We start from the raw sequence: 27,362 nt of genomic DNA, 5'->3' as shown, positions 1-27,362 counted from the left end.
AAATCTCATGCATCCGAGCAAAGTTCACCTCCCATTCATTCGCCAATAACTTTATCGCTACTAATCACAATGAATTAATCTATATCTTGTTTTTTCTGCCACTAATTAGGCTTTCTTTAGGTCGTACATTTTGCTAAGAATTATTTTTTTCTAAATCCATTTTAACAGGAAGATTAAGAAATAAATGGAAAAAATCATTATTTTTCAGTTTTTGGCCATTGTAGTTTAAAATTAATACATGCTACCGTAATTAAAACCCATGTATTTTATTTGCATATTTGTCCCATTTATTATGCCATTTAAACGATGTCCCTATCACACTTTATGGCGCCGATCAGTGCTGGGCCAAAATTACGCATGAGCGTAATTACGCATCGTAATTCAATGTAAATTTACGCGTAAGCGTTACGCATAACTTAAGGTCTTACGCGTAATTGTTTACGCATAAGCAGTAAAGTGGTATCGTAATTACACTGTCTACCGTAATTGCTAGGTATGCGTAATTTTACGAACACTTACGCGTAATTTTACGCGTAATTACTAACGTAAAAACTCCCCTTTTCTAAGAGTAGCCAATCAGTCAACATCCTAAGCAACCAATAGTATCTTCTCCCGCCCTTCAGTATAAGCGTATGTTTTGACGCATACGAATGATATGTACGCAATAACTGTCACATTGACGGCTATTGCGTACATATCGTCCGTATGCGTCAAAAAATACGCATTAATGGGTATTACGGCACTACGCGTAACATCGTAGTGTAAGCGCCTACATTACGGTATCCTTACGCGTAACTGCGTAAGTTTACGCGTAATTACAGTGATGTACCGTAGATAATTTCCTACGCCGTAACCGTAAGTGCGTAATGCGTAATCGCGTAAAATTACGCGTAATGATCCGTAAGCGTATATTTTTCCATTACGACCAGCACTGGCGCCGATATTTTATTTGGAAATAAAGGTGCATTTTTTCAATTTGCGTTCATCACTATTTACAAGCTTATACTTTTAAAAAAAATTAATAAGATGCTCTCTTAACATGTATATTTAAAAAGTTTAGACCCTTAGGTAACTATTTATGTAGTTTTTTTTAATTGTAATTTTTTTTATTTATTTTTTAATTAAAAAATGTATGTATGAGTGATTTTAGTTTGGGAAGTAAACAGCTATTTTTTAGATCTAATATAATGTAATTCTTTATTTAAAAAATGTATGTGGGTGCAGTTTACTATTTGGCCACAAGATGGCCACAGTCAAAAAAGTTCCTGGAGTGTACGATCACGCTGCAGCAACTATTAGGAGGCTGCAAATTTTTTTTCCAGGCAGAAATACCGCGCTCTCTGCTTAGAAAGCGTCGGTATTTCTCCGGGGGGCTTAGATCGGTGAATGGGAATTATATTCCCATTCACTGATCGGGGGGCTAGCGGCAGGCAGTGGGAGCGTGCCCTATCGCGCGCACCACGCTGCAGGAGCAGCACAGTCTATCTAGTCGGATATATCCGTCCAGATAGGGCCAAGTGGTTAAGGGGCGGGGCTACGGATGGAAGAAGGATGCCTGGTAAGTATAATAAAGTTTTATTTTAAAAAACCTGCAATCGCAAATTGGAAGCGCTGTACAGTTTACTGTACAGCGCTTCAAATCACGGTCGCAAATGCCCTAGAAATCGCTTCACACGGCTGATTTTAAAGCGCTATAAGGATTCCTAGTGGGTGACAGGCCTAACGTGTGGCTTATGGACAGCGGGTGTTCAGCGCTAAGAAAATTAAGAAAAAACGTTCCAGGCCTTCCTCACACTATTCAAAACATAAAAAAATAATTAAAGTCTAAACCCTTCTACACACTGTGGCTGGATAGTGTAATGTTAAGGGCTCTGCCTCTGACACAGGAGACCAGAGTTCGGATCTTGGCTCTGCCTGTTCAGTAAGCCAGCACCTATTCAGTAGGAGACCTTAGGCAAGTCTCCCTAACACTGCTACTGCCTATAGTAGAGTGTGTCCTAGAGGCTGCAGCTCTGGCGCTTTGAGTCCGCCAGGAGAAAAGCGCGATATAAATTTTCTGTGTTTGTTTGTTGTTGTTTAAAATTGGCCAAAGCAGCCAATAATGACAGTCTCAGCAGGCAATGTGTGTACACAATCAGCAAGCGATCTGTCTGGCGGATCGACTTTGCCGAGCGCTGGCCAATGGAATTATTCTCCCCACTCTGTGACGCTCCTCCTGCACCACTCCATCCGCCCTCCAATCCCGTTTATAACAACAGAACGCGTCTGTAACTGAAATTGATTGAATTGGCACAAAGCCAATGAAGCACATGTCTTTCCACCTAAAATGACCAATTTGTAGCATCTTTTTGATGGATCAGACTGAATCTGTGGTGAGCGATACATTGGACTGGTACTATTCAGCCTCTTTGTTGCTGATGTTTAGTTTATCTGTTGCGTATAGATGGTTCTCTTAGATTGCAGCACATGTGGCCACCATCGTACACCAATACAATCCCGCATGCTTCTCCTACCTTCTTCAAATTTATCAGCAATCATCGTCTCATTCTCCTTGTCCTTGGTGACCACCATCGATGTTAGAGGCGTCACAAACCTGTACTTCAGAGCGAGGCCCAGAGCCTTCTGCTCCAGAGAATCGTCTTCTGATGGGTCAGCAGAAATCCTGAGTGAAAATGAAATAGTTTTAGAGCTGATAAAGAGAAAAACAATATTAACAATAAGTAAATTCAACTATCCCGATTGGTTGATCAGTGCCGGGGGGCAAGGGACAGATAAGAAAAGCTGGGAGGTTCTCGGCAAACGAGCCAGAATAAAATAAAATTAAAAAAAAAAGAATATTTATAAATATTAACTGATTATGGCATGACAATTTTACAATCTGCTTAATAAGCAGATAGGATTTATTTCATCAATATTTAATTCATATTTTGCCTCTTTTGGGGGGAATCATTATTGCACCCCAATCCACAGCCCCTCCTCAATGTAAAAGCCAGGCAAGCCGGTATCACCTAGGAAGGAGCTCCTCACGCTTCCTGGCTCTTGTCTCCTGGCTTTCCAACCTATATGTAGTTGGCTAAGGGGACTATTAGGCCATGGCCCTCCTTTGACCTGAGCGACCGGAGCGGTCGTTCAGGACGCCGGATTCCAGGGGGGCGCACGTGATGTGCATTTAACTAGCCCTGGCTGCATTTCTACTTGCTGGCTGCGTGCTCTGGGTCTGTGGCTGCAGCGAGTGGTAGTTCCGCTCCCTGGTGCTGCTGGGGGTGATGGGGGCGAAGACTCCAGGAACCTGCTGCTGCCTCTTGCTGTGTCTGTGTGAGTCGTGCGTGCCAGTAGCATATAGATCTGCCTATATACACCAAAGGGGGGGGGATCTGCCTATATACACTAAAGTGGATCTTGCACATGGGCGTGTGTGTGCTTGCGAGAAGAGAATGTTTGGGGGGGCACCAAAATCTGTTTACGCTCAGGGCGCTGTGAAACCTAAGGCCGGCCCTGTATAAGGCTTACTGAAGGGGAGGAGGGGGGAGGTCAGGTATGCACTGTTTGGAAGCAGTAAAAAAAGGCGCATATGGCTAATGGACAGAAAAGGCACAACCATAGACTGCAATGCAAAATGTCGGCTATTGGGCGCCCGACAGGAAATTTGGGCGCCCGGGAAATAGCGGTTGCAGGAATCGTGTTAAAAGTTTTCGTTTACAGATTAAGGTTTATTACAAATATCGTTTCCAAATTCGTTTTGACTTTGTGTTATACTTATTTTTTCATTTTTAAATTTCGTTTTCAGGAGGTTCTACTTATTTTCCGTTTATAAATTTTGCTTGCAGGGATCGTATTAACAATAGTTTTCGTTTACAAAATAAGGTTTATAACAAATATCGTTTCCAAATTCGTTTTGACTTTATGTTATACTTATTTTTTCGTTTATAAATTTCGCTTTCAGGACTGTAATAAGTAAATTTTCGTTTACACTTATTTTATTACTTTAAATTCGTTTTCATGCGAATAATCCTTAAATATCGTTGTCAACCTTATTCTATTAGAAATACATCACTTTTGGTATTAACTTTGTTTTTTAGACTCATAATACGTTGATTATATTTTTAGATTTATTATCTTACTAATATATCGCTTTTAGTATTACCGTTATTTTAAGATTTTAAATGCGTACGTCATTGTAAGGCTATTTATTTATATATATATATATATATATATATATATATATATATATATATATATATATATATATATACACACATATACAGTATATATATATACACACACACCTTTTTCTATTTATATTATTAATGTGTACGTGATTTTAAGGCTATTTATTCTATTACAAGAATATAAATTATTCTATTCATGTTATTTATAGTGAAGTATTTTAAGGATTAAACATATTGTTTATATGTGTGTAAGGATGTTTGTGCAGTGGGGATGGTTAGTGTTAGGCACCACCAAGGGAGATTTAGGGTTAGGCACCCCCAGAGAGCTTTTAAGGTTTTGACACCACCAGGGGGTCTTAGGGTTAGGCACCACCAGGGAGGTCTTAGGGTTAGGCACCACTAGGGGTGGTCTTAGAGTTAGGCACCACCAGGGGTGGTTTAGGGTTAGGCACCACCACGGGGGTCTTAGGGTTAGGCACCACCAGGGGGGTGGTTAGAGTTAGGCACCACCAGAGTTAGGCACCACCAGGGGGGTCTAGAGGTTAGGGATAGGTACAGGGAGGCCTCTGTATGAGAGTAGGGTTAGGTATAGTTACAGTACAATATTTGTAATATATAACATTTATTTAATTATGTATATTTACACAAAGGGGGTCTAGGGGTTAGGGATAGGGAGAGATCTCTGTGAGCCTATAGTTAGGTATAATTGCAGCAAAATATCTGTAAAATCTACCACTGTACTATGCTTCGTACAAGTGTAAAAATCGTTTTTTGTTATAGACGCAATTTGACGTTTCATCTCCGATTTTGTTTTTGTTATAGACGGTATTTTGCCGTTTCATTTCCGTTTATTAAACCTATTTAGCACTAGATTGTTGCACGCCACTGTTTTATCTCTTTGCTGGGTCGAGTGATTGTATTCAGGTAATGCAATGCCTGGTAATGGACAGAACATCAATCAAAGTAAAATTGTAGAGTAAACCCCTAGTCCGTGGAGCAGAGCCGGGACAAGGTCCTCCAGCACCCAAGGCTGAGACAGTGCGCCCCTCCATCCCTCCCACCTCAGCTGTCACTAACTGATTGCTATTAGACTAAGAGGGCCACAGGGCCCACAACCTCCCCAACACCTTAATATCTAGTTATCTGGCTTGCAGTCACTGCCATATATCCCCTTTTCTTATTTCTTTCTGCTTCATACACAATTAGGAATGACAGCTGAATGAATTCTGCGCCCCCTCCTACACTGCGCCCTGAGGCTGGAGCCTCTCCAGCCTATGCCTCGGCCCGGCCCTGCCGTGGGGGGAGCTCACTTGGCGCACACTGTAATAGTTCCAAGATTAAAAACACAAGTGTGCTGCTGTTCATTCATAGAATACCACAATACGGCAGGGAACTGTAAGAATGATAAGGAAGAGCTGCTTGTGTTTAGAAGTATAAAATACTACAGATCCTTGATCCAGCATTGACCGTTCAGCAGACACGTGTAATAGTGGATAAAAAACCACTGTTGATCTATCCTCGATCGCCCCATCTGTGTGGAAGCAACGTCCAGGGATCCAATATGGAAGCCTTTGAAGCTCTCTAGATGGGTCCTCAGCTGGATCAGGATATTAGTAAACCACAAACTATCTGTGCCAATAGGAAAGTAACAAACATGTATTGTACAGAAAAAAAGAATAAATAAGATGCTTGCAGTGGCCTGACGCGTTTCCCAAGGATCACCTTCACTTCATCGGAGGCATGTTTGTTCTCAATGCTGAGAAACACAGACAGATACTTAAATAAGAAACACCGAGAGCCCAATATAGTGTAGTATGTATTGGAAACCGTGGATAAATGTAAGTGTGAGATGAATATACTCACAAACATGGGTTACCTTTTAGGCAACCACTGTAGATGCAGGTGAGGAGATTAGACCTGTCCTCACTCAGGATTAAGATGTCGCTCTCTGTAGATCAGGAAAGTAGGGGTAGGTCACCCCTCCACCAGGGGTGGACACAGTATTAACGTAAGAGAACAGAGGCGCCAGCAGGATAAAAGGTAATAAAAATTTTAAAATTTGCTGGGAGGCAGTGGTGGACTTACCTCCGGAAAGCAGACTCAAAATACTGTCTGAATTAAACAAATAAATTTATTATTGGTTCCCCAAAAAATGCAACGCGTTTCGCAGGCACAGCCAGCTTCATCAGGCAATAAGATAGGGGACAAACAGTATCTCGTCAGGAGCACGAATAGCGCCTCTGACACAGAGCCCCGATCTTAACGTCATTGAGTGTGTCTGGGATTACATGAAGCATATCTCCCAACATATTGAGATAAGAAAGAGGAACACTTAGGACACACCCCATGCCACACCCCTAATCACGCCCCTGACACACCCATAGCTATACAAACCATAAAGATTTCATTGGAAAAATGTGTTGTTGCATAATTCAAACCACACTGATCCTTTCTATCCTGGTTCATTTTCCTTCATATTAACATTTGAAAATAAGAAATATATCAATTTAAAGGATATAAATAACATTTAGAGTATATTAAAGGCATTTCTCAGTAGAACAATACATATATTTACGCAGATCTATGCATCAGTCCTGAAAGAGGGACATATGAGGAAGAAAGAGGGACAGAAGGACTGGATTCCCAAAGAGGGACTGTCCTTCTAAAAGAGGGACTATGGGAGCTGTGCATGAAGAGACAGAAGGATGTGAAGAAGCCTTTCCATGAACCTGCTCTGCTGCTGAATCCTGTTCTGTCTGACTGCCTGCTCTGTTACCGAACTCTCACCTGCGCCTTTCCATGAACCCGCTCTGCTGCTGAATCCTGCCCTGTCTGACTGCCTGCTCTGTTACCAAACTCTCACCTGCGCTTTTCTATGAACCCGCTCTGCTGCTGAATCCTGCCCTGTCTGACTGCCTGCTCTGTTACCGAACTGTCACCTGCGCCTTTCCATGAATCCGCTCTGCTGCTGAATCCTGCCCTGTCTGACTGCCTGCTCTGTTACCGAACTGTCACCTGCGCCTTTCCATGAATCCGCTCTGCTGCTGAATCCTGCCCTGTCTGACTGCCTGCTCTGTTACCGAACTCTCACCTGCGCCTTTCCATGAACCCGCTCTGCTGCTGAATCCTGCCTGTCTGACTGCCTGCTCTGTTACCGAACTCTCACCTGCGCCTTTCCATGAACCCGCTCTGCTGCTGAATCCTGCCCTGTCTGACTGCCTGCTCTGTTACCGAACTGTCCCCTGCGCCTTTCCATGAACCCGCTCTGCTGCTAAATCCTGCCCTGTCTGACTGCCTGCTCTGTTACCGAACTCTCACCTGCACCTTTCCATGAACCCGCTCTGCTGCTGAATCCTGTACTGTCTGACTGCCTGCTCTGTTACTGAACTCTCACCTGCACCTTTCCATGAATCCGCTCTGCTGCTGAATCCTGCCCTGTCTGACTGCCTGCTCTGTTACCGAACTCTCACCTGCGCCTTTCCATGAATCCGCTCTGCTGCTGAATCCTGCCCTGTCTGACTGCCTGCTCTGTTACCGAACTCTCACCTGCGCCTTTCCATGAACCTGCTCTGCTGCTGAATCCTGCCCTGTCTGACTGCCTGCTCTGTTACCGAACTGTCACCTGCGCCTTTCCATGAACCTGCTCTGCTGCTAAATCCTGCCCTGTCTGACTGCCTGCTCTGTTACCGAACTCTCACCTGCGCCTTTCCATGAACCCGCTCTGCTGCTGAATCCTGCCCTGTCTGACTGCCTGCTCTGTTACCGAACTCTCACCTGCGCCTTTCCATGAACCCGCTCTGCTGCTGAATCCTGCCTGTCTGACTGCCTGCTCTGTTACCGAACTCTCACCTGCGCCTTTCCATGAACCCGCTCTGCTGCTGAATCCTGCTCTGTCTGACTGCCTGCTCTGTTACCGAACTCTCATCTGCCTTGGAACTTACCAGGGATGGTCGGAAATGCCAATTTCCGATTCTGCAGAAATTCCAATATCCGCCATTGGCGATTACCGATTTCACGGATTTCCGAGTATTGTTTTTTGGGTCATTTTTTTGCATTCTCTGATTGGCCAAATACTTTTGAACTGACTCTGCATTCTCTGATTGCTCCATTGATTTTGAGTTCTATAATGGGGCTAAAATGAGTGAATTACAGTAATGCAGTATTTCTGCAGAAATCAGATTTCCGAGTTCCATTTTCCGATCGGAAATTCAGATTTCCGATCAGAACTCCGAAATTTCAATTCCGCAAAATCGGAATGAGCATCCGTAGAACTTACCTGGAGTCATTGCAGTCCCAGACTCAGCCTGTGGGAGCGCTACGGTTCCTTCCTGGTCACATGCCAAAGCGTCACGCCACTGGTTCTGCAAGCACTCCTGCCCTGTGTTAACTGGTGGCCCCATGTACCTTCTCCAGTGTCCCCAGTTAGTAAGCTGCATGAGTTGCTGCCCTCAGTCAGCACAAGGGTCTCCAGCTATCCAGCTATGTGACAATATCTGAGCAGCAACACAGATAACCCCACCAAGTCCTGCATCACCTTCCTGTACTCTCCAAATATAAAGCCTCTAACTCTTCCATACAGATTAACTCAAAGATGGAGAGATGGGTTATTATTAAACTAGCAAAAATAGAGCAAACCATTTAATGCAGCTTCTTGCCAGCTGTTCCATGGCATCGTACCTCTTCTCCAGCAGCTGCTGTATGGTGAGATAAGCCCAGAGCCTCTCCGTAAAATCACCAAATATGTATTCCTGCTGCTCCTTCACCTCGTCCTTGTCTTGGATCGGAACATTTTCTGTGTAATTCAGAGACTCTTCTGCCTGTTCACATATTACACAAACATCAACATATACAATGAGGCTACTTGAGAATAAAAACATGGCTTAAAGGCTTATACATTTTTAAATTTTTAATAAAGAAGGTATCAGTACAGTTAGCTCAAAAAATTGCCCACAAAAAGTTAGTGCTCCAAATAATTGTGTTTTTTTTTAATAAGTCCCTATATTTCCCAATTTTTTTTTTTTTTACCTGGTCTGTGTGCCTTTGCTGCTAAGCTGGGCCAAACTGTGCAGTGCCAACAGGATTGTGGGATGTCTTTTTTAGGCACAGTAACAGGAGCTAGTCTACTTTAGGGGACCCACCGTAAATCCCCATAGAGAATTTGACCTGTGCTGAAAACGGAGCGAATTTCCGCTTTCAGCTTGTTGAAACCCCCACAAGTCATATATCTATGGAAAGCTCAGAATCTGCTCTAACGAATGGTGCCACTTTCGGTGAGAAAAAGCTGAAACTCACCGTGTACGAGGCGCCGAACGGCCACAATCGCGGCTCCGTCAGCCATCTTACATCTGTGCTGCTCCTATTTTTCTCCCTCCTCATTGGAGGGATTGTTAGCTGGGGGCGTGCCAGAAACTGCTCTCACAAGACTCACCAGTTACCATGTCTACCGACCTTCAGGGCTGTGAAAAAAATAAGTTTGGCCGAATGAAATTAAACCGTGCCGAACAGATAGGAAATTACATCCTCCTGCTCCCCCCTCCCATCTGCCAACACACAACACCGCCCAGCGCAGTAGTAAATAGGAAGCCATTGCCAGTAGAAAACATTTCACTTTTTTTTTTTTCTTCTCTCTGGCACGCCCCCAGCTAACAATCCCTCCAATGAGGAGGGAGAAAAATATGAGCAACACAGAACCAAGATGGCCGACGGAGCCGCGATCGCGGCCGTTCGGCACCTCGTACACGGTGAGTTTCACCTTTTGCTCACCGAAAATAGCATCATTCGTTAGAGTAGATTCTCAGCTTTCCATAGATATATAACTTGTGGGGGTTTAGAAGAGCTGAAAGCGGAAATTCGCTCCGTTTTCAGCACAGGTCAAATTCTCTATGGGGATTTACGGTGGGTCCCCTAAAGTAGACTAGCTCCCAGTAACAAGCTTATCTCAAAATGCAAATAAAAAAAAAACTTCCCAATTCAGATAAGATAAGGACACTATGTCCGGAAGGTAATTGAATCCCCCTCCCTTTGGAGACTTTACACTGTAGTTTAAGCCTGTTGTCTAGGTGCTGTTTGCTGTGGGAGGGATAAATCATTTATTATTGGATGGTTATTTTTTTTTTCAGTTAATATGGAGTTTCATCCCACTTGAACTGACTAGGCTCTCGTTCCCCTTCTGTCTCTCAATGCTGCTCTTATCTTCCACCCCTGGGTAAAAATCTGTCATTGATTTACCGTATTCATTGCATTAGCTGTATTCCACCATTGCCTTGTATTAACTGTTGTATTGTTTATTTTGTATTGTTATACCCTGTATGCTGTTGTGCAGCGCCACGGAAGGTGCTGGCGCTATATAAATCAATAATAATAATAAGAGTATAATCATCAATCATCAGTAAAATCATTGCATACAACCATAAATATATGAAGTAGAGGAATACTGGGAGAATATGTCGAGAAATACAGGCTCTCTTAGTTGTAGACATTGTTTCTTAAGACACTGACTATTTGACCTGAAGAAGTGGGCAAGTACCAGCGAAGCACTTTGTCTTTCATTGTTGTTTTAAAGTGTTCAAGAAAAGAGCTAATTAATAATTAATACTTATACGGTATGTCTGGCTAGGTCCTTTCTGTCCATAAGCAGTTTCTCTCACAAAAACAAACCGTTTTACCATTTGTTTACCAAGCTTTTCAGGATAAGATTTAATAAATTTAGGTAGGAATGGCGTGCCTGTGACATCTTATAGAACTTTAAAGAGAAACAAAAAAAATTGTAACAAAAAAAAAGTTCCCCTGGGAGGAATCACCTCAGGGTCCCAGTGAGGCTTCCCCCTCCCCTGTAGCTGCAGGCAATCCAGTGCTGGCTCCCCCGAAGCATCCAGCAATCTGTGCTCGACAAGCCTGACATAGGCTTGCTATATTTACCTTCCCTGGTTCCAGCGGCGCTGTTGCGGCTCTGCGCACGGAGATAGGCGAAAATAGCCATCTCTGTCGGGTCCGCTCTACTGCGCAGGTGCAGGAGACTTGCAGGAGACTTGCAGGAGACTTGCAGAGCGGGCCGACAACGATCGGCTATTTCCGCCAATCTCTGAGCGGAGAGCCTATACTGCGCCTGCGCTGGAGCCAGGAAGGTAAATATTTACATCCCCGCTGTTTGGGGAGCTTTATCGCCACCGCCGTGGGACCGAGGAGGACAGGGGAAGCCTCAATAGGATCCGGAGGCTTGCCCCCCCCCCCCCTCCCCCGAGGTGAGTACCCCCTAGGGAAGGTTTTTTTTGCTACAGGTTTTCTTTAAAGAACAAGCGACACCCATGCTAACCTAGAAATAAAAAACACATATATAAGTAGATAAATACTACTTCTACTTACATAACAGATGTATTGTGCTATCCACGTAATGATTCCTGTGAATTTTATAATGGAAAAGCAGAAAATCCTATTCTAGGCAGTGACCATCTTGCCAAGCTAATGCTGACATCATATCCTCCCCGACTCTTGTTTCCCCCCCCCCCCCTCCTTTCTCTTGCTCATTGTGTATTCATTAGCTGCCCTCCTCCCAGAGTCTTCAGACACTCCCACTGAGGTGTATGCTAACAACTACACTGTCTTATCCTCCAATCTCTGAGTCACCTCAGCCATGCTTGTAAACACAAGTAATCAGAGGGTGTTTCTGATAAGCAGCTAGATAGGGAAATAAATGGAAGAGGAGGAATGTATTATAGATAAAAATAACTCCCAGCATTCAACTCTTTGGCACTGTTTGGCACTAGGGCCAGTGCTCCTAAAGTATGTGATAACTCCAAACCATAACAGTAGAAAAAGTTTTGCAAGTTTTGAATGCAGGATTAGCATCTTTATCACTTAATACACTCAGACCAGTTGCTGTTGAAATTTGATTTTCATGGTGACAATACCGCTTTAAGAACCCGTTTGCAGTATTTTGGTTGGTTATGACAACTCCACGACTGATAGTGGAAAGATCCGAGACTGTGTAAACATTTTGGGCATTGCAAAGTTTGGGCATGGTTTTACATAGCTAAGTCTTGCCTACCGCATTGAACAGGACAGTCTCTATACCTACCCCATCTGCTTTTACATCCGCGGTAAATGAGTCCAGGTCATTATCGATTATTCGTCCGGCAACCACAATTTCACTGCCGTCAAAGTACTGCTTGAAGCTGTTCTGGGTGAGGTTGGCAATGGCGTTCTCGGTATACTGCATTTCCACATTCACCAGTGTTGGGTTGGCAACTTCACTATAAAATCCCTATAACAGAAAAAATGCTCAATAATTGGGATACAGAAATGTATTATAGATTGTATTTGCTATCTGGAGAACAGATAGGCCTTATGCACTAACAAGCGGTAGCATTGCCGTGCAGAGACAACGCATAGCAATATTACCGGTACTACTGCCACAGTGTACCATGAGTCACAATTTAATTCTGACCCAGGGTACTCAAGCACCGCGAGTGTTGCTATGGTAATGCGTATTAGTAACGCGCAATACGGTCGTTGCTCGAGTTGCGCAGGGTGCAGTAATAGCATTATTCGCGATACGCTGCAGTGGCAGTGCCGGTGATATTGCTGTGCGCGTCTCTGGAAAGCAATGTGAGGCCTGAAACCCACTAGCAGTACATTACTAAGCTGTTACTAAGCAGTTGTGATTTAAAAAGCTCTTGCTAATGTAATGCTATGGGTGTGAGATCACTGGAGAGATGTGATTTTATAAAAAAAAAAAACACATAGCATTGCATTGGCAAGAGCTTTACAAATGATTAGCGCTCAGAAAAGGCTGCTAGTGGGTTTGAGCCCTTACCGCTTGTTACTGCATCAAGCCCAATGTAAGCTAAGAATCTCAACCTTGACCTCCCACTATTGAAATAATGTGTCGGGCGTGGTGCTGGCAATTAGCCCACCCCTTTTCCTCTCCTGTGTTTTTGTTTTAACTTATTTTCTACTTTTTAAAAGTTAGTAGTTCTTACATGAGTTTTACATTTAAGACAAAGAGGTTATCTAAAAAAAAGTACAGAGTTAATTTTGTAATATGATGAGAAATTATGAGGGATGCATTGATCGTTGACCTCCTCCGCACCTCCTTGCCATCAGTCCCGCTGCATGGTGCCACCAATACTGGGAGTGGTGCTTTTATGGATTGTTCAAGTTCATAGAGTCTGTGTTGTCTTCTAAATGGAATAATAAGGTAATAAAATGATGCTGATGCTCCTGGATTTTGCTTCCTACACTCCGAAGGCACGTACGTATTACGGCACTGCTGGTGATCTTGGTGCAGGGTGAGCCGATTGACGGCTCACTCTGCTGCTGCACAAATCCCCGGCGGCGGTAAATACTATTTCCCCTCCATGTTGTAGCTACATGGAGGGAGATGTAATTCAGGGTCTGGCAATCGCCGGATCCACAAATAACTCTTGCCCGGTTGTGCAGCTAGCACTGGCCTGTGCTATGACCAGGGCTGTGGAGTCGGTACAAAAATCTTCCGACTCCGACTCCTCAGTTTATGAAACCACCAACTCCAACTCCTCAGTTTATGAAATTACCGACTCCGACTCCAACTCGGACTCCAGGTAGCCAAAATGACTCAGACTCCTAAGTCTAATACTTACCAGGGCTGTGGATTTTGTACAAAATCATCCGACTCCTCAGTTTATGAAATCTCCGACTCCAGGTACCCAAAATTGCTCCGACGACTCAACTCCGACTCCACAGCCCTGGCTATGACGCTAAGCGCCGGGCGCTCAAGTAACCTGTTTCACCGAAGGCTGCTCCATCCATCGATGGGGATTGACTGAAGACTTGGTGATAATTAGTGTGCTCTGTTTGTTTCTACTATACGTAATTCAATTGATTGCCCCCAAAACTGGTCCTAGACTGTAGATGGAACCTGTCTGGTTATCTGGGGCATCCCGTTTGTTTGTTTTATTCCTCGTGTGTATATTATAAAAAGTGAAAATCATTTAACAATTTCATAAACTGTGTGGTATATTACAATATGATAGCCTAAACCACATATGTATGAAATATGAACCTGCAGCTGTAGTGCGGCGTCTGAGTCCTCGTAAATCCGCCGGGCAACACCCGAGTTCTCCAGCGCCATTTTTTCCAGAAATCCATAATCAACGTCAAAGCCAAAGCCGAGACAGTACAACGTGTATTTACCACCAATGGCGTTCTTCACGTTTTCCTGGATTTTATCCGGCCGCGTTTCACCTACAGGAGAAGAACCAGCGTATCAGTGATTTCTACTGCTATACAAGGCACAACTACTGTATATACTCAAGTATAAGTCTAGAAATTTAGGTATGATTCACTTCATAGAAATATAGGGGTCGACTTATACACGAGTTATGGGCAACACTGAGTAATGTGTGTACTATTAGTGACAATCCCATTTGCAATTTACCCTGTGGTAAGTGACACTTTCTTGATAAAGGAAATGCCAAGACAACACAGGTCTGAAAGTCCTGCCCACAACAATTAATAAGGAAACCAATTGTCAACACACTGCGCCACAGTTCGCTAGAGTTAAATCACACAGTCACAGACACTGGGATCGCTGCAGATGGTCCACACACTGGATATTGATTTCAAAGATGCTGCTGCGCTCTCCAGATCTGTAAGAGAGAGAAATCTCCACATAGGGCAATATCGTTCAGTCTGAAAAGATCATTCCTCCATTTATTCCACGTGACACTTGTGAAGTGCTCTCCCAAATATCAATCAACTCCGTGTCCCTTGTCCCCTCTCGCTAAATGCTCACCAGATTCTGGCCACCCCAGCTTTCAGGTGGATCATAAGCAGTATGATTATAGATCACTTCCCTTCGAATCTCTGCCAGTACCCATCCCGAGCCCCTGATGAGTCTGGCAGTGAGGACGAAACGCGCGTAGGGCGGAGTTGTGCGTCTGACGTCGCACGGAAGCAAGCGCACGGACCGGCCGGTCAGCATAGGAGCGCATCGATCTACACCCTGCGACCGAGGAAGGAGGCGAAACGGGAGAGCGTGCATCTAGGCGCACCCGGGCACCAGTCGGAATTGATACGGATGGGTACTGGCAGAGACCTACTGTATGATACGCGCAGAAAGCACCTGGAGGCGTAAGTGGCACTGAGTCTATGCGCATAGGAGCAATTTTAAACTGTATTACGCTATGTCAGTTTCTTTTATGTTTTACCGAGTGAATTTTAAAAATTGGAATAAACAACAAGACCTTGAGAAGGCCTTTCTTAAAGGATCCAGAGTGTGAATCTGTTTGCCCACAACATACAGCGCAACCTCCACCCGGATATAGAGGTGGTCTGCATCTGGTGAGCAGTGTGGTGTGGAGCACGGCGGATTGGCACCAGCACAGGGTAATTTGCAGGACACGTGGTGGCATTTATGGTTGAATTGTATTGAGCTGTTGGAACTGTATTACCCTATGTGGAGATTCTCTCCTCTCTGCAGATTCGAAGGGAAGTGATCTATAATCATACTGCTTATGATCCACCTGAAAGCTGGGGTGGCCAGAATCTGGTGAGCATTTAGCGAGAGGGGACAAGGGACACGGAGTTGATTGATATTTGGGAGAGCACTTCACAAGTGTCACGTGGAATAAATGGAGGAATGATCTTTTCAGACTGAACGATATTGCCCTATGTGGAGATTTCTCTCTCTTACAGATCTGGAGAGCGCAGCAGCATCTTTGAAATCAATTAATAAGGAAAGGGGCAGGGGTGAAATACTGGACTGCATAAAAGGGAGTGAATAATTGCTGCACTTGGGGGCCTGGAGGAGGTATTGGCTGCAATACTGTATGCAGTGCAGTCATTAATCCCTCATCCCCAGACACCCCAATCCTGATCCCTAAGTGCAGCCATTAACTTTGCTGGGTAGACTTATATTTGAGTCAATAAAAAATTCCAGGTTAAGAGGGTTGAATATTGGAGTCGACTTATATACAAGGTCGACTTGTATTCGAGTATATACGGTACATATAAAGAACAGCAAAAACAACATTGCTTGAGAGATCTACATACTGCATGTGAAACTGATGTAACAAGAAGCATTAAAGCATATCTGAAATGGAATTAAATATGAGATGTAGTCTAGAAAACTCATTTCTCATGAATGGAAGCAGCCCCGGGTACCATGAAAATCAGACTGGCTCTGACACGTTTAATCGCGAGTTACCCATAAAGGCTGCACAGGGGAACAAAAGCAACCCAGGCCGGGGACAAAGGAGACTGCAGGGGGACAGATAGGACAAAGGAGGACACTGGAGAAAGGAAACATGGGGGACAGAGAAAGTAACAGGGACAGAGGAGACACAGGAGGTCACGGGGGGTGGGGGTGGGCAAAGGAGGACACAGGAGGTACAGAAAAGGATACAAGAAGAATGGAGGAAGGAAAATAATAATTGGAGGGGTTGAGGGGAGAATATCCACAAGATGCCCGTGCTCCACGGACGCACCAGGTTTAGTTTTTTTCTTTTTACCTCAATTTTTGTCCTCTAAACCATAGTTCCCCAACCCCGTCCTCAGGCCCACCAACAGTACATGTTCTGCAGAAAACCACAAACATGCACAGGTGAGGTCATTAGTGTCCCAGCAGAGCTGATTAACTACCTCTGTGGATTTCCACAAAACATGTGCTGTTGGAGGGACTTGAGGACAGGGTTGGGGAACAATGCTCTAAACCAAGGTGTGTCTTATGGTCTGATGCATCTTATGGTCCGATAAATATAGTAAAAGCTTAGAAATTCAGGCTGCATACAATATGTATTAAAATTGCATGCAAGCCACATTTATGAATATCTCCTGACCAGTGGCGTAGCTAAGGAGCTGTGGGCCCCGATGCAAGTTTTACATGGGGCCCCCCAAGCACTCTATACATAACAATTGATACGGCATGCCAAAACCTGCCAATGGCAACTACAGTGTCAGAGGTGCAAGAAGAGGCTGGGAAACAGTTTGTTAGTGATTACTACTATTCACAGAATCTATAGAAATGATTATTATGAGCACAGGGCCAATAGAGAGGTAATAATGTAGATGAGGGAGAGCCCTTCGGGGCCCCTCTGGCCCAAGGGCCCCGATGCGGTCGCTACCTCTGCACCCCCTATTGCTACGCCCCTGCTCCTGACCATTGCTGGTGGCTGCTGAGGACTGGTTATAAGGAACTCCATTCAATCACTTACCAGTGGTGGCTTCGCCATCAGTCAGCAGGATAATTAAGGAGACGCTTCTCTCGGGAAGCTGATTTAGCTCTCGCGCTTGGTTCACCATTTCCACGGCTTTCATGACGGCATCGTTAATATTTGTAGCTACAAAAAATATTTCCGTTAGTGAGCAAGAGTCAAAAGACAGACTTACTGTATCTGTAGCAGTGGTGCATTGTGGGTAACCACAGTTACACACTTCAATCTGAATTATCGCAAATACCTTCTATTTAACAGGGCAAATCATACCAAGCATGATGGTTTGTGGTTCTCCAGTGACATCACGATGGACCAGTTTATGAGATCACAAGTAGGGAGGAGCATTAGAATTGAATGTTTTGGGTAACAACATGAATCTTTACATTTGCGGGCCACAACAGGAGGAGGTACTTCCTCACCCTTGTTGACACCGCTGGCCGCCGCACTCCACGTCCAGCACTTCCTCTTTCTGGCTGGAACGCGATGTGGAGCGCAGCATCCAGAGGCAACGACAAGGGCGAGCTAAATACTACTGCTGTGGCCCACATATGAACATATCAGAGGCGTAACTAGAAATCATGGGGCCGACCTGAACATTTTTTGATCCCCCCCCCAGGCCCACTCAGGGCCATTTTAGGGGGCAGGAGGGGTCGCAGCATGAGGGGAGAGCAAAGCCACACATCAGCGGGGAGGAGGGACAGTCCTCCCTCCCCCCTCCCTCACCTCGGGCTCTTCCCTCAGCGCTCGCCTCCAGCATGAATCAGTGGCAGCGGGCAGCGATACATACCTCCATCCACCATGGAGGTCTTATCTCTAAGTGCCTCACGCTGCTTCCTGTTTAAACAGGAAGTAGTGTCAGACACTTAGAGAGCGGAACCTCCGGCACGTGGAAGGCATGAAGGTGGTGTTCCTGCCTGCCGCCTGCTGCCACTGATTGATGCTAGAGGGGAGTGCTGACGGGAGAGCCCAAGGTGTGGCCATGCTCTTCCCTCATGCTGCGACCCCTCCTGCCCCCCAAAATGGCCCTGAGTGGCCCCCAGCGGGAGCAGGGACTGCAGCTCCTATTGTTACGCCACTGGTAAAGATTCATGTTGTCATACAAAGCATTCGGAACACCGTTCATGATTGGAAAACTCTCCCCTAATTACTAGTAGGGATGAGTGGGAAAATACTGAAAAGTTTGGTATTGTGGCAAATTGGACCAATTTCACTTACCAAAATTTTCCAGCCTATTTTGTTTAAAATTTGCATTGTACACTCAGCAAGGTTACAGGCCAATTTCCTGAGAATTTTTTGCAAAACTGCATTGAAGTCAGTTGGGCCGACTTTAGTGGTTAATAGCAAAGCCATCGTACATGTGATAATCACCAAATTTGCTAGGTGTGCTGAAACGAATAGTGGGAGCAAGTGGAGGAAAGCTTCAAAAAGACCTTGTAGTTTTTGAGAAAATGTATTTTAGAGTTATAAAAAAAAATTAGTGTATGCAGTGAAGTGTATAAAAAATGTATATCTACCCGTTACTTATCCGTTAGCCGGGCGCATTCGGCAGGTGGCGCTGTTGTTGCTAATTTCATTCATACTTAGTTCACGTAGTAGTGTGTGAATGAAACCGCCGCAGGTGGCGCTAATTACATTTCTACGTAACGTAACAATACAGTGTTAATGTCAACTAATAGATTGTGTTTGAAGTGGCCGGAACTGTCACTTAATGGAATAAAATAAAGGCGGCGGCAATGTAACAGATGAAGCCGCCGCCTTCGTCTGTTGTTCATTCTCCCCCTTTGCCCTCTCGCTTCTATACACTGCCAGCTGGTGGGGACACGCGTCTCCCCCCACAGTCGTTCGTCACAAGCAAACAAGCAGGATTCCCTGCCCCGACGAACAACTCTGGGGGGATACGCATGTCCCCGCAGGCTGCCAGCATTGTATAGAAGCGAGAGGGTAAAGGGGGAGGAGAACAACAGGCGAAGGCGGCGGCTTCATCTGTTACATTGCCGCTGCCTTCATTTTAATTCCAATAAAGCATGGGGCAATTAGCAAAACTTACTGCTGTATAAAGATATCTGGCAAATATACCTAGTATTTACATAAAAAATGATATTGGGTTCCCCCTGCCACACCTTTGTGACCCCTTGTTACCCATTCAGGCTGATTTAGCATAACCCCCAACCCCCCTCTACCCTAAAGCAAGCCCTTGACTACCCTATATCAAGAGGCTCATCCCCAGGAAGGGGGTGTGACTTCCCCCGTGCCTGTAGAGGTGTAGGCAAAGGTTTTTTTGTATAACTGTCTGTTTTTCAGGTCATGTGTCCCTGCATAAGACACGTGGTGGCAAACGATATGTTTGTATGTACGGTACGTCCACCTTGGTTCTCTTGTTAAAGGGAAGGTCCGAACATTTTAAAAATAAAAAATTCACTTACCTGGGGCTTCTTCCGGCCACTGGCAGCCGTCCTGTGCCCTCGCCGCAGATTCGGGGGCTCCCGGTCTCCTCCAGGTCGGCACCTTCCTGCACTCCAACGTGCGGCTCACTTGTTGCACTGACGTCATCCGGAGTGTACAGCGCAAGCGCAGAACTACTGCGCCTGCACAGTACAGTCCAGATGACGTCAGCGTGACTCTGAGAGCCGCTCGCGGACCACCAGCGGTGAGCGTAGCTGCGGCGAGGGCACAGGGGCTGGAGGTAAGGTAAGTGTTTTTATTTTTATTTTTGCATAGCTCGGATGTGTCCTTTAACCTGCTCTCAGCTGGCTGGTATATAGATTGTAGTCCCAGATGCTGGAAAATCTATGTGCATGCTGTGAGAGGTGTGGCTGGGAACAGGGCAGGGCGTGACACTCCCCTTATATCTGAGAGAGCAGGGATGGGGGAGGTTGTCATACTTCCATTACACCTAAGTGGGGACTAGATCCAGCCTTCCTTATATGTGAGTGGGTATCAGGTCATATCAGGGCCGGTTCTAGACTTTTAACTGCCTGAGGCAAAGTTGTGAGGGTGAGGGCGCCCGCCCCCCACCCCCGGTTTAGAATGATCGCACAGCAACTGATAATTTACTCTGCTTCAATAAATGTTCTCACATGACATGCTGCAGCTCAACACAATAGCAAACTGGCTGGCTGTGAGTCTGTGACAAACAGACTGCTCACCCTCAACTACTCCATTCTTCCTCAGTCAGGACAGCAGTGTCACCTCCTCCTTTCTTCTGTGCAAATCAAATGAAACACTGCTGCTGTCCTGCCTCCCCCTCCTCACTCGCTGTCAGACAGACTCTGTTACGCTTGGTGGTATATTCTCCACAGTCAGCACGTGGTGTATATCCTGACGTGAAGGAGGTACACACGCTAGCACAAGGAACCAGGATATCCCCAGTTTAGTGGAGGAGAGGACTGACTCCAACAGGAGATGTGGCGCACAGAGCAGGCGTAGATCCGAACAGCCACTAAACAATCCTTCCACTATAGCGGCTCAGCGCAAGGTAGCGCTGAGCGCATAAACCAGAACTCAGAGGAACAGGACAGGTAACAGAATGAACGCTTGCTTAACTACCTGACCTGCTTAAGTGACAGCAAGCATCCATAACAAGACAGACTGGAATGAGGCAGCCAATGCGATTGCAGCGGTGGCGTGCCTCACAAGGACAGGACAGAATAGTCAGGAAATAAGAGTCAAAGAAGACGTAATACACAAATATACAATAGGTATAATTTCCTAGCGTATTACGATCACAGCTATCAATGAACTACAAACGACTAACTGACATATGTATATATCGGCGATAAACCGATATATGACATAAGCAAGGAACACTAACTAAGAACTGGAGCAGGACTAAGAAGGATTCGCTACTTCTACGCAGAAGTGAGCGCAATCCACGCAAGGCAACAGGAACAGGACTGACTAGCTAAGCACGGGTGATCACGATACGCGCAACCTACCAAAACGTGCTGAAAGCTGACTGACTGAACACAGGAAATAAACAGTTCGAGTACGTATATATCAGCGACACTGATGTATTAACGTAACACGAATACAAGGAAAATAACAAACACGCTAGTATGCGTATATATTGGCGATGAACCGATATATGATGCAAGACTAGCAAGAAACAAATACTGAATAAACAGAACAGGACTTGGAAGGACTCACTGACCCCTTTGCAGGAGTCAGTGCAGTCCACACGAGACCTAGGAGCGAGGGGGCCCAGACAGAGTAACAGACTGATCTGAAACTATGATAGCCCGAGGAGCCCTGCAGGAAGCAGATCTTTATACTGAGGTCATCCAATGGGAGCAGACATGCAGATTCCCACACAGGTGAATGGTAATTATTCAATCCTGAGCTGGCCAGAGCTGCAGAGCCACTGCAGATGGAATCAGCAACTAGTTTGAGTGCAACTCAAACTATGCAAGTAAATGCATGTAATGACATCAAAAACTGCTTGTCTTCAGTAAAACTGCAGCCAGCAGTACATGCTGCAGACATGATCATAACAGACTCCTCACACAGCACAACAAGCTGCTTTTCCCCAATGATGCTCTCCTGCCTCCTCACTCACTGTCACACTCCTCACACAGCACAACAATCTGCTTTTCTCCAATGATGCTCTTCTGCCTTCCCCCTCCTCACTCACTGCCAGACTCCTCACACAGCACAACAAGCTGCATTTCCCCAATGATGACCTCTTCACCTCGCTCTCCTCTTGCTTCTCCTCCTGCTCTGACTGCACACTGTTAGTGTAAAAACAGTACAAAAATTCTGCTCCTGTTGCTGCCTGATGCAAATGTTTCACCTTGCCTCATAAGAGTACCGGCCCTGCGTCATACACTTGATTAGGTACAGGGTAGCACTCCCTTCATACCTGGATGCGGCTACATGAGGATACATACTCCCCTTACTTGTCTCTTCAGTTTTCGAGGTACTTGGCCTCCTCTCCACATGTCTCATTGTACAAGAATCAAATTGGGCTTCTCTGTAAGTACCCCATTCAATCAGCTCCCTTACTACTGTCCTCATCCGCAGGTTTCCGAGAGGCTCCTACAGAAAAGCGATTACCACCCATTCTGAATCAATATGGGCAGATCTACTATCTTCCATGTCTGTGGGCAGTTTTGTTGTTTGAAATATTATTTACATTTCTATATTTACTTACCACCAGCAGCTCCAATGTTGCTAACAAAGTCTTTGGCTTCCTGTAGGTTTTCCGGAGTTGCTTTCACTAACTGGTCTTTCCATACACTGATTCCACCGTTAAATACTACGAAATTGAAGTGATCGTGCTCTGCGGTGTCCTCCAGAATCTTGAGTAAGGCTTCCCTTGTCTAAGTGTGGACATAAAAGTAATATATAAGTTCATGTTTTTAAGCAAAACTTGAGTCTCATGGAGTCTTTTAAAAATCTTATAGACTTCTGTCTCCAGTCTCTCCAACCATTCTGCCTATGCAAGGAATATTTCCCAGAATTCAGCATGTCCGTCCTTGTCCTCCTGTTCATCGTCATGTGTGTTTATAGCCCATGCTCCCCCTACAGTCCTATACTGTATATACACTCTGATGGCTCAGTAAGCAGAGTATCTAAATTTTACCATTTTGTTTGTCAGACACAGTCCTGAATAATAAAATTAATACATTTCATAAAAATGGTCATGTGATGTGAAGGAGCCCACATAAAGGACCTAACAGCAAGCTATGTGGGTGGAGCTAATCTTGCTTGGCTCAGCACCATTGGGCTACTCATCTAAAAGTGGGTGGGTCACAGATAGGGCTGTCTCAGAACATGATATTTTGCAGATCTGAAAGTCTGTGCTACACGAAATGACTGATACTTTTAAAGTGATAATGACATCAGTTAATCATGGAGCTTATACTGTATATGCAATACACACATTGCTGTGAGTGATGGGTGGAGAAGGGAAGTTTTCTGAGCATGTTCCAGGACTGTACTATGTGGCCTTAGGTGATACGAGGAAGGGGGGTGGGAGATGAATGAGTGGGTGGTCTGGGAAGGGGTGGAGTGGATGGTCTGGGAAGGGTGTGAAGTAGGTGGTCTGAGAAGGGGGTGGAGTGGGTGGTCTTGGAGGGGGATGGGTGGTCTAAAAAGGGGGTGGAGTGGGTCATCTTGGAAGGTGGGTGTGAGTGGATGGTTTGAGAAGTGGGTGGAGTAGGTGGTCATGGAAGGGGGGTGAGTGGGTGGTCTTGGATGGGCAGTAAGTAGGTGGTTTTGGAAGGGGTGGCCTGCGTTGGTGGTCTGGGAAAGGTGGGGATAAGTGGGTTGTCTTGGAAGGGGGGTGTGTGAATTGGTGGTATGCAGTGGTGCTCAGCAGAGCTCGAATATTCGAGTAGCTCGAATATTCGAGCTCTTTTTCAGCTATTCGAGCTCGGTATTCGAGCTCCGAATAGCTGGAGCTATTCGAATGGGCTATCCGAGTACACTCGAATAGCCCATTCACTATTCGAGCTATTCGAGCAACTCGGCGCTATTCGAGCTCGGTACCGAGCTCGAATAGCGTCATAGCCCAGATTGATGTCCTTAGAGCCAATCAGAGGGCTCCCAGGCCCTCTGACGGCAGCCAATCACAGAGGGGGACCCTGGCCAGCCCCTACCCTATAAATAGCGGCCGCCATGTTACGTTTCTCCATGCTTGCCTGAGACTTGTACAGAGAGAGAGTTGCTCCTTTGTGCTTTGGCTTAGCAAGTGCTCTATTGTGATCATTTACCTAGCGTTTTTGCTCACCTACACCTGCCATATACACCTATATTGTTGTTAGTTAGATAGACATTGTATTTTAGTTAGTAGCTTGTGTGTTACATTAGAGACAGGCAGCTGCTGCAAGCTTACAGGTTTAGGCCTCAGGGGGGCCTTGCCTCTGTGGGCAGCTGTCCTCTGTTTATTTCTCTCATCTATACCAGTATTTCTGCTGTCCTTTACTAATAGTATTGTAGTTATACTGTACTAGGAGTAGGACACTCACTGACTGTCACTGTTTATAGGCTACTAGCTAGCTCCTGCGTGTGTGCACTCACTCACTGTCTGTGTGTACACACACTCTATTTCCTTCTGATTACTGATAGATTATTGTTAGTTAGTTGTACTTACTGTTACTACTTACTCTTACTGTACTAGGAGTCTAGGACACTCAGTCAGACAGTCACTGTGTTCATAGGCTACTAGCTCCTGCGTGCGGTCACTCACTGTCTGAGTGTACACACACCACCCACACTCCATTTCCTTCTGATCGCTGATTGATTATTGTAATTAGTTAGTTCTACTTACTGTTACTACTTACTCTTACTGTACTAGGAGTCTAGGACACTCAGTCACTGTGTTCATAGGCTACTAGCTCCTGCGTGCGGTCACTCACTGTCTGAGTGTACACACACCACCCACACTCCATTTCCTTCTGATCGCTGATTGATTATTGTAATTAGTTAGTTGTACTTACTGTTACTACTTACTCTTACTGTACTAGGAGTCTAGGACACTCAGTCACTGTGTTCATAGGCTACTAGCTCCTGCGTGCGGTCACTCACTGTCTGAGTGTACACACACCACCCACACTCCATTTCCTTCTGATCGCTGATTGATTATTGTAATTAGTTAGTTGTACTTACTGTTACTACTTACTCTTACTGTACTAGGAGTCTAGGACACTCAGTCACTGTGTTCATAGGCTACTAGCTCCTGCGTGCGGTCACTCACTGTCTGAGTGTACACACACCACCCACACTCCATTTCCTTCTGATCGCTGATTGATTATTGTAATTAGTTAGTTCTACTTACTGTTACTACTTACTCTTACTGTACTAGGAGTCTAGGACACTCAGTCACTGTGTTCATAGGCTACTAGCTCCTGCGTGCGGTCACTCACTGTCTGAGTGTACACACACCACCCACACTCCATTTCCTTCTGATCGCTGATTGATTATTGTAATTAGTTAGTTCTACTTACTGTTACTACTTACTCTTACTGTACTAGGAGTCTAGGACACTCAGTCACTGTGTTCATAGGCTACTAGCTCCTGCGTGCGGTCACTCACTGTCTGAGTGTACACACACCACCCACACTCCATTTCCTTCTGATCGCTGATTGATTATTGTAATTAGTTAGTTGTACTTACTGTTACTACTTACTCTTACTGTACTAGGAGTCTAGGACACTCAGTCACTGTGTTCATAGGCTACTAGCTCCTGCGTGCGGTCACTCACTGTCTGAGTGTACACACACCACCCACACTCCATTTCCTTCTGATCGCTGATTGATTATTGTAATTAGTTAGTTCTACTTACTGTTACTACTTACTCTTACTGTACTAGGAGTCTAGGACACTCAGTCACTGTGTTCATAGGCTACTAGCTCCTGCGTGCGGTCACTCACTGTCTGAGTGTACACACACCACCCACACTCCATTTCCTTCTGATCGCTGATTGATTATTGTAATTAGTTAGTTCTACTTACTGTTACTACTTACTCTTACTGTACTAGGAGTCTAGGACACTCAGTCACTGTGTTCATAGGCTACTAGCTCCTGCGTGCGGTCACTCACTGTCTGAGTGTACACACACCACCCACACTCCATTTCCTTCTGATCGCTGATTGATTATTGTAATTAGTTAGTTCTACTTACTGTTACTACTTACTCTTACTGTACTAGGAGTCTAGGACACTCAGTCACTGTGTTCATAGGCTACTAGCTCCTGCGTGCGGTCACTCACTGTCTGAGTGTACACACACCACCCACACTCCATTTCCTTCTGATCGCTGATTGATTATTGTAATTAGTTAGTTCTACTTACTGTTACTACTTACTCTTACTGTACTAGGAGTCTAGGACACTCAGTCACTGTGTTCATAGGCTACTAGCTCCTGCGTGCGTGCACTCACTGTCTGAGTGTACACACACTAAATTTACTTGTGATTACTACTGATTATTGTAACTGCTAGTTGTACTTCCTGACTGTTACTACTTACTTACTGTACTAGGGGACACTCACTCAGTCACCTCACCAACCAACCCACTCCATTAAAGTACCCCACTTTTCACCCGCCCTTTTACAAAACTTTTGTCTATACGCCCAAAACATTTAAGATGTCTGGAAGTGGCAGCCAGCGCGGTTTGGGCAAGGGGAAGGGCAGCAAGGGAATCAGGAGGAGAGGGAGCAGCATTGTGGCAAGCCGCGGCCGCGGGCGCGCCACCATGCACAGTTCCGCAGCAGCAGCAGCAGCGTCAGTGGCTAACATTCCTCCCATAGCCACTGGCCGTGGACGCCTTGGGCGCCGCCCAGCAGGAGCATCTGCAACTCACGCTGCAGAGACACAGCAGCAGCAGCGTGTAGCACCTGCTCCGATTTTCCTCCAGCCGGGTCGGAAACGTCCCATTGAGGAAAAGGATGCAGACACTGTGGTGCAACTCATGACGGAGGATGAGCAGCCCGCCATCAGCTCTGCATCCGAGGCCTCCACCCTCACCACCACCACCACCACCACCCCTGTTCGCAGCAGCCGCCCAGCAGGGTCTGGGGAGGAGGCCAGTTCACCGTCAGTCGCCGACCTCTCATTCAGCACTCTTTTGACCCCAGGCATGATGAGTCAATTGTCTGCTGTTGTTGGCGATTTTGAGGAGGAGATGCTGATGGGCACTTTGGGGGATGAGGGATTGGACAGCAAGACTGTGGCGACAGTCAAGCAGCCCATCCATGCATCAGGAGAGGAGTTTGGGGGGTCATCATCCCAGCAGGACATGTTTGAGGAGGGGGAGGATGATGTTGATGACCCGGTGACAGACAGAGACTGGGTGCCACCACCTCCAGGGGATGTCGTCCTCAGCAGCTCGGAGGAGGAGGAGGATGCGCTTGTGGGCCTTGCAAGGAGGCGCATCATTGCAAGCATTGGCAGCGACCCACAGCCTGCTGGTGTCTCAGGCTCAGCAGCAGCAGCAGCAGCATCAGCCAGTACCACCACCAGCCGCACCCAAGCCCCCCCCCCAACCACCACAGGGAGACAGGCAG

At 45.7% G+C, this 27,362-nt stretch overlaps 1 protein-coding gene across 1 annotated transcript in view; it reads right to left on the bottom strand.

Annotated features, from left to right (window-relative positions):
- LOC137532381 (inter-alpha-trypsin inhibitor heavy chain H3-like) overlaps positions 1 to 27,362 on the bottom strand; it is a 140,365-nt gene that overhangs the window by 42,023 nt on the left and 70,980 nt on the right. Inside the window, exons 9-14 of the mRNA XM_068252814.1 lie at positions 22,509 to 22,677; positions 17,360 to 17,485; positions 14,209 to 14,390; positions 12,244 to 12,429; positions 8,847 to 8,986; positions 2,514 to 2,662 (exon numbers count right to left, since the gene is read on the bottom strand). Coding sequence (XP_068108915.1) covers positions 2,514 to 2,662; positions 8,847 to 8,986; positions 12,244 to 12,429; positions 14,209 to 14,390; positions 17,360 to 17,485; positions 22,509 to 22,677 — 952 coding nt within the window. The remainder of the gene's footprint in view (positions 1 to 2,513; positions 2,663 to 8,846; positions 8,987 to 12,243; positions 12,430 to 14,208; positions 14,391 to 17,359; positions 17,486 to 22,508; positions 22,678 to 27,362) is intronic.

Source organism: Hyperolius riggenbachi, chromosome 9 (assembly GCF_040937935.1).
Source record: "Hyperolius riggenbachi isolate aHypRig1 chromosome 9, aHypRig1.pri, whole genome shotgun sequence".
In the NCBI taxonomy this organism is placed as follows: domain Eukaryota; kingdom Metazoa; phylum Chordata; class Amphibia; order Anura; family Hyperoliidae; genus Hyperolius; species Hyperolius riggenbachi.
This window is presented reverse-complemented; position numbering and strand designations above follow the sequence as displayed.